General features: G+C 36.1%; 1 protein-coding gene across 2 annotated transcripts in view; it reads left to right on the forward strand.

Annotated features, from left to right (window-relative positions):
* Positions 1 to 6,371, forward strand: part of LOC104545117 (cytochrome b-c1 complex subunit 2, mitochondrial) — a 12,144-nt gene extending 5,773 nt beyond the window's left edge. For both annotated transcript variants that reach the window (XM_010190173.1, XM_010190174.1), the window contains exons 7-14: positions 533 to 630; positions 1,067 to 1,124; positions 1,289 to 1,384; positions 2,389 to 2,588; positions 2,847 to 2,927; positions 3,476 to 3,552; positions 5,091 to 5,244; positions 6,127 to 6,371. In XM_010190173.1, coding sequence (XP_010188475.1) covers positions 533 to 630; positions 1,067 to 1,124; positions 1,289 to 1,384; positions 2,389 to 2,588; positions 2,847 to 2,927; positions 3,476 to 3,552; positions 5,091 to 5,244; positions 6,127 to 6,210 — 848 coding nt within the window. In that variant the 3' untranslated portion in view covers positions 6,211 to 6,371. The remainder of the gene's footprint in view (positions 1 to 532; positions 631 to 1,066; positions 1,125 to 1,288; positions 1,385 to 2,388; positions 2,589 to 2,846; positions 2,928 to 3,475; positions 3,553 to 5,090; positions 5,245 to 6,126) is intronic.
* The last annotated feature ends 1,639 nt before the right edge of the window (positions 6,372 to 8,010 follow it).

An 8,010-nucleotide genomic window follows, 5' to 3' on the forward strand; every position in this document is an offset into this window, starting at 1 on the left:
AAGAAAAAACAAATGAGAAGGGAATTGAGGACTCTAGCATCCTTTATCTGAACAGGGAGATGGATGAGATCACACAAAGCTATAAATAGTATTATAAAAAACATGTTCTTTCTCAAGCTCAAGAAAAGTGGAGATTATGATGATTCTGCAACTAATTAAAAGGATGTTGGGGATTGTTTTTGTTTTCTATTGTCCTCCTTCCCCCAGACACCGATTGCATTTATAGCTTGCTGTTGAGGCCAAAAAGTGTTGAGCGTATGCAAGTTACTAGGTTTTGTTTTTTTTTTTAAAATAAGTTACAAAAGAATAGAAGCCCTCAGACCAGATTCTGTTGCCTGAGGATTTGGATGAAACTTCCATGTGTATTGGATTATTCCAGACCTGCTTTTGTAGATCCTGTGGTCCTTAAAGTGGACCATGACTCTGTTTCACTGGGGTAACATTTAGTTTCATTCAAAATCTTCATTAAAAGTAGTTTCATTCATGGTGGTTCTTATGTTAATCATAATCACTGAAACTTTGTTCCTTTTAGGTGTGCTTGAAAACTTGCATGCTGCAGCTTACAAGAATGCTCTGGCGAACCCCTTATATTGTCCAGATTACACAATTGGAAAAATTACTTCTGAGCAGGTAGGATTATTTATGTTATGTTATGTTATGTTATGTTATAAATCTGTTTCAGTTTCTTTGTCAAAGATAGACAAAACAGAAAATCTAGTAAATACAGTCACTATTTGCTACCATTTAAGTCTCATGTTAAAATAATTTATTTCCATACACCTTTTAGTATTGGGTACAAAACTTAACATTGACATTGAGAGAGGTGGTTGATGTGAGTGGCTCTTTGTTGATAGGAAGGCTGTCAATGAAATGCAAGTGTTTTTGTATAGAAGTTTTGTCGCTGTCGCTGGAGAATGCATAAAATGCTATTCTATAGACAGTTCCTTTTGGAAACATTGGAGTTTGCTGCATTTAAGAAGTATAAGGCTGAACAGTGAATGTCAGAGACACATTTGCCTTTTTTTCTTTATTCAAAATACCCTAAAATATGAATTTACTGTTGCAGCTTCACGATTTTGTACAGAACAATTTCACAAGTGCGAGAATGGCTCTTGTAGGAATAGGTATGTATATTCTCTACTGGACAGTACAATTTGTAAGGGAAAACTACTGTAGAAATTTGAGTTCTCTGTAGAAGTAAAATGTTACAGTACACTAAACACTTTTATGTAAATGCTGTAGCTTTTCAGTGCCGTTACATTACTTGGGATAAACTATTGTATTGCAGGTGTAAAGCACTCTGACTTAAAGCGAGTTGCAGAGCACTTTCTCAATATCCGAAGTGGAGCTGGTGTTTCTAGTGCAAAGGCTGTCTATCGAGGTGGTAAGTATGTTTCTCGTATTGTTCTGAATGACTGTCTGATTATTAAAATGCACTATTATTCGAAATTGCATCTGGAAACTATATAGTTGTACTAAATGCTGTACATGGAAGTGACAGTTCAGAGGCATCTCCCATCTAAATAAACAGAGGATTATTTCCTGCTGTGGGAATTTCTGGGGTAAAACTGAACTCATATCCCCAACAAAGCCTTACCTGCAAGATCATTGATTCCATGAAGTGAAAACCTAGCTGGCATGTTTCCTCCTGGCTTTTTTTGCAAGATTTTAAGAATTGGTTAAGAACTGTCTAGAAGTGGTGGCAGGTTTTCATTTTAGGGAAGATCTGTTAGAATGTTGTTAAGTCTTCCATAAAAGACAAAGCAATGCTTACCTCTTTCAGAGCAGTGTCTTGTACTGATACCAATAGCTATTCTTTAGTTGGGGTATCAGATCACTCTTGTAAGCAAATGGGAAGAAACTATAAAGTTTCCAACATTTGATTGGAATTACTTCAGTTCCTATAAAACAGAATAAATACTCTTACAAACTGAAAGTACTATTCTAGATATTTGTTATCTTAAGACTTGCTGAGTTTTATCATCTTGTACTATGTGTGATTTAAGAACAGTTTCAGATAAGGCGTAGTAAGGTACTTGGTTTTATGCTTGCAAGAAAATTTTTGAATGTAAAGGACTTTTCTGAATACTCTTCAAAAGGCTGTATACATAGTATACTAGATATGTAGTACACTATATATTTATCTTATTAAAAAGAGTTAGGAATAACCTCTGAGGATTTTAAGTGTAAAGGGGGATAAGGATTAGGAAGCTACAGTATGACCTACAGCCTGCTAACAGCTTCTTGCTGTCTTCTTGAGTGACATGCAATAACTTCACATCCTGGTTTCTCTCTCATTCCTGTCTGGAAGTCTTTCCATACCTCTGAATTTACAGTAGTTTCTAACTGAATGCTGCATTACCTTTTATTCTGTTGTTGTATTTTTAGGAGAAATCAGAGAACAGAATGGTGATAGCCTTGTCCATGCTGCTATTGTATCAGAAGGAGCTGCGGTTGGAAGTGCAGAGGCGAATGCATTCAGTGTTCTTCAGCATGTTTTAGGTGCAGGACCTCTTATCAAGAGGGGAAGCAATGTTACCAGCAAACTGTTCCAGGGTATTGCTAAAGCAACTACCCAGCCATTTGACGTAAGTTCAAAGGGTTACTGCACTCTAATATTTTAAGTAAAATGCATACTTGAGAGGTTATTGCCTCCAGTGAGAATCTTAATACATTCTTGCACAAGTGACGATATTTCAGAGAAGGCCTTCATGTCTGATCTTTCCTCTGCACAGATGGGAGTTTAGCTTCCTGAACTACAGTATTTTTAGATCCCAAAAGTAATTATTTTCCTATGCTTGATGTTCTGATACTTGAAACAGTTGATAACCATGTTTGTTTTGCAGGCTTCCGCATTTAATGTTAATTACTCTGATTCTGGGCTCTTTGGGTTTTATACCATATCCCAGGCTCCAAATGCTGGGGAGGTGAGTTGCTGATTAGAATTTAAATATTAACAACATAATGCTCAAACTAGTGTTTTGATTTGAGATAGTGACTGATTGATTCATCTGGTTTCTTCTGTAAGAATGGTGCATGTTCAGTTATGACTTGGCTCTGTAAGCTGGGAATGAAACTTGCTTTCTGGGAAGAACAAATGCCTGATAGGAACTAGAGCCAGTAAAATACCATGAATTGCTGACTGTAATTGCTGATTTACATGTGGAAGTTGAAGTGTGTTGTGAGAAACAGGCTGGCTCTTGAAGTCGGCAGAACAAAATGCTCCCATGAAAAATGGTGACCCCATGCAAATTAATGTGGTGTCGCAATTTAAATCCACAAGTTTTTTTGTCTCACCTTGGTATTTATTACAGTGGTTTTAGTTTTGTTCTAAAGCTGTTCAGCATTGAGTTCAGGCTAACAATCTTAATACTGTCAGCTGCTCTCCCCTGGAGTTTTTAAGGTGTCGGATAATAGAAATAACGTGTTGTGATTTAATGCTGGAAAAAGTCTCAAATTACTTAATTTTCCACAGGTCATTAAAGCTGCTGTGAACCAGATAAAGGCAGTTGCTCAGGGCAGCATCACTGATGAAGATGTCACAAGGGCAAAGTAAGTGAGTAAAGAACTGTCTTGTGTGTTGTAAAGAGAAGTTTCTTAACATGTAGCTACTTAATCAAACTCTTACTCTATACAGCAAAGCTTATCATTGTCCTGTAAGCATTTCTGTGGGGAACTGCTCATTTTCCTGCGTTAAAATTGAAGCACTGTCAGTACTCTTTTTTTATTTTCTTTTTTTTTTAACACCATACTGATTGTCTGCTAGTGGTATTCCCTAATAAAAACTTGTTAGGTAAGCGTTAATGTTTTTCTGAAAACTCTTTAAGTGTAAGAAATTAACAAGTATCAGCAGATGCTGCTGTTTTAATTGTATTAATACGTATTAATAGTATTAAGATGTATTTAAATTAGAATCCTAAATTGCGTTATTTAGGCAATTCCCTTTAGAGTTCCATTGCAGCAATTCCCAGAATAATCTTCTGGATCTTCAAAGAACAGTAATAACGACGGTCTGCAAGTGTAAAGTACTGAATTAATGATGTTACATCCATGAGCTCAAAATACGTACTCCGAAGAGTATTTGAGATGGAGGGAAATTACTATTTGAGATGCAGTAATACCCACAAAGTGTTAAGAGTTTCTAATTTATAGAGGGTTGTGCATATTAGCTGTTTCTAGCTCTAATACAGTTTTATTGGTTGTGCCTTAGCAGCTCAATGGTAAATTCTGGACCTTTTTATTTCGCTTTGTTGCGTTTGTATGGGGGGTTTTTTTGTGTGTCTTTTTTTTTTTCTTTGAAGAAGCTGCCTAGTGTTAGGGAGTTACACACTGTAAATCCACTGCTGTGGATTTATTTTTTTTTTTAGCTTCCCTTCTCGTATGGCTTCACATATTTTCTATATTGCTCTTCTTCCATTAGTGACCAAAAAAACCCACTCCAAAACCAAATTCAAGGTCAGTCTTGCAGTTCAGTCAAAAATACCAAGCTACTGAATAATATTCTATTGTAATAATCAATTTTCTGCCATTTTGACTTCTAAACAGAATAGAAGGACTAGCTTATAAAAATAAGATTTTTATATAAAATAAATAAATAAAAATATGTAGCAGTGAGACTGTGAAACAAAAAACAGTGGAAACTTGCTGACTTTTAACAGAACACAGAACTATGGCAGAAGGAACCTAAGCACTTAGATTCATTGCTGCTTTGTCGCTTACAACAAAACTGCTCTGTGTACGTCTGTTCTTGATGAGAAAGTTTAGATTAGTTTGACTAATTCCTGGAGTACCTGCATTGATTACTTCAAAGAGAACCAAATTCTGAGCTAGAGATCTTCCTGTGTGGGGTGGCGGATCATTCCAAGGCAATAGGTGTTCAAGTACCCTGTCATTTTCGTGCTTGGCTACTTTTTGTGCCTGTTTCCTTACTACAGAATCCTTCCATATTTGAAAAGGAAAACATTTCAAAATGAAGAGGAATCTTGAAAACTTAAAAAGCACCAGAATTAAATTGGACTTATGGGGGGAGTGGGGAAGGTAATAACAGTACTCACATGCTCACTCATCCTTAATGCTTTGTTTGATGGCAGAAATCAGCTGAAAGCCACCTATTTGATGTCAGCGGAGACTGCAGCAGGGTTACTGAATGAAATTGGCTCAGAGTCATTGGTTTCTGGCACACACACATCACCATCTGTTGTTGCTCAAAAAATCGACTCTGTAGCCACTGCTGATGTTGTGAATGTAAGTATGTGTTGGCATCCACAGGTGTTCCTTAATCATTGTGTAAAGTTGGTTCTTTTAAAATACAAAAACTGGTGTTCATTTGTTTGTGTTTGTGTTTGTAAACACACACATACGCACATATACTATCTTTAAGAAAAGCAACTCATTTACAAATCCCAGCTCGCTATCTTTTGATGTCTTGTCTTCATTAACAGAAGACCCTTTATTCAAATGGACTGTAAAACTAACATAGCTGGGTGTATGTGAAATTCTCATCTACTTCTCTTAAATTTACCAAAAACTGCCAACTAGTATTCATGGAAATCTTGGTATTAGTTTCAGTACAGGCACTTCTGTATCAAGGCTTTTAGGATTCTTGAGTCTAGAATATTTGGTGTGCTTAATAAAACAATTAAGGTTTCAATGATAATTGACATAGCTGCATTACTATTCTAGATTTTCGTGTTGCTTATACTCAGAGCAAACTTCATAGAGAAATCAATTGGAAAGATAAATTCTGAGATAGAAAACTTGTTTTTTTCAGAGTCGTCACTGATTTGTGTTGCAGTAGCAACTAGCAATAGACTAGCAGTAAGGAGAGATCCACTTTATCTTCCAGTGTAATAATTATTCTAAGAATGGCCATTTTCAAAGAGCATACCTTTTATATCTGACAGTCATTCTGCCATTCCTGTTTAGATTATAAAGTAACAAGGAGCTGGATTAGAGGCAAGTTAGTTCAGACAGCAAAAGGAAAATGGGAAAATGGTTTACTTCATAAAGTAGTACAGTAGTGTTTTGATTTGTTTGTTTTAATACCTGGAAGCTGAGGTCATGAGCAGCAATATAAACTGTTGTAGCAGATATTTCCTTATATCCATCTTTCTGATTTATTTTCAGGCCGCAAAGAAGTTTGTCAATGGGAAGAAATCAATGGCAGCTAGTGGGGAGTTGGGAAATACTCCTTTTCTTGATGAGTTATAAAAACAAAACTGAGATGCAGATTCAAGATGGACCTGAGCTCTATGTCACCCATGTTCTAAGTAAATTACTACTAACTTGTTATTTATGAATTCAGTTCTTTCATAAAATTAATCTAGAGTAATTGTGGGCTTGCACTCATCAAATAAAGTGTTGAGTTCGTAACTTTTGTACTGAGTTTTTTCCACTGAGAATGGTATCTAATACTCGTAAATGTGGCTCTGTACACTGAAGGTAAAACCACTGTCAGAAAATAACGTCTTAGTTTATGTAAAAAATAGATATATCAAAAACTGTGATGTCTGTGATGCAGACAAATGCTGTAATCACCACTAGTTGTCCATGTGTTCTTGTATGTTCAGGAAAAGTTCTTGATAAGCTGTCTGCACTATCCTTATATAAAGTACATGAAGAAACTTACCTTCGAACAAAAATTTAGTATCTTTGACCTTAGATCTTGAAACTGCTAATTTGCTGGGACTAGCAGAAGAAGTGTTTCTGAATGTCTTCTCCAGAAGTAGCATCTTTGAGGGGAGAGAAGGCAAGGCATTGCTAGAACAGCTTTATATACCTAATACATAACTTCATGTATCTTCAGACATTTGGATTTTCTGGAAGTATATATTAAAAGAAAACAGAAATACGACTTCAGAAATACAACTTCAGAAATCTAGGTTTTGAAGAAGTCGAGTTGTGAGCTATTCTGAAACAGGCAAATTCTTCCAAATCAGATGTATCTGATAAAGAGGGGCAGGAGGAAGAGGAACCAATCTCAGTGTTTTCCCTAGCCCATTATGAAAGTCTGCCAAATTTTAGATATTAATGGTAACTTAAAAGTGAACTCACAACACTATGGCTGGAGAGATTTATACTGAAAAGTTTCCAAGTCTACGTCACCATCACTACTGGTCCTGGTGGTGTCTTCATCCTCAGCATCTTCACTTGCGCTGAATATACACAGCATGGTATTACTCTAACATGCAATAATTCCCATAGCCATTTAGTTAACTAATCGCAGAGTCTTTCTGCAAATACCTGTTCTAAAGACAAGTTCATTAGTTCTGAAGCTTCTCTAATATCAGACCTACTATTAACCATAGTCCTTTGTACACTGTTTCCTTTGGAGTCTAAAGTAATAGCTAAGTTGTAATTGCAAGTTATCCTTTTTCTGCTCCTTCAGAATAGCAAATAGTTTGATTTATTGAAACATAAGCTTAGAGGTTTGATCTCTTGGAAAGCCCCTTGCTGTGTGAGCTTCCTTTCTGCTATTCTAGCCTAATTATCTTCTTTTAATATTTATGTTCCTTCCCTTACCTGTGAGGTTTCTCTTAGAGTAAAATTTTTCTACCTCAGGGAAACTTGTAACTGCCTTTTATCCAATCTAGATTAATTACACTTGCTATATGAGCCACCTTTAGATTGAGAGCAACATATTTTTAAAAGCTTCTGTATGCAGTGGCTTTCAGAAGAAGAGCTTATTTTTCTTTAATTTTAAAAGTCATAATCATTAACCATTGTCAGTATAGTTGGACTGATGAAGAAGCAGATAAGCTTTTTACATGGTTGTAGCAAGACCTCCAAGGAAGAAAACTGTCAGCACTCAGGTTAAGAGACTATTTCTTTTTTTTTTTAATGGTTGTATTACAAAATATGTAGTCTTAACCACTATACTTTCACATTTTTATGCTTTAAAATATCTGCAGGACACTCCCAGCTTAAAATAAATTCTTTCAGAATTTATTCACTGCCCGCCGTCTGCCTCTCCCTCCTTCTCCGTCTTCTCCTCCTGCTGCCGGCGCGGGG

Source organism: Mesitornis unicolor, unplaced genomic scaffold (assembly GCF_000695765.1).
Source record: "Mesitornis unicolor isolate BGI_N332 unplaced genomic scaffold, ASM69576v1 scaffold28368, whole genome shotgun sequence".
NCBI classification, from domain to species: domain Eukaryota; kingdom Metazoa; phylum Chordata; class Aves; order Mesitornithiformes; family Mesitornithidae; genus Mesitornis; species Mesitornis unicolor.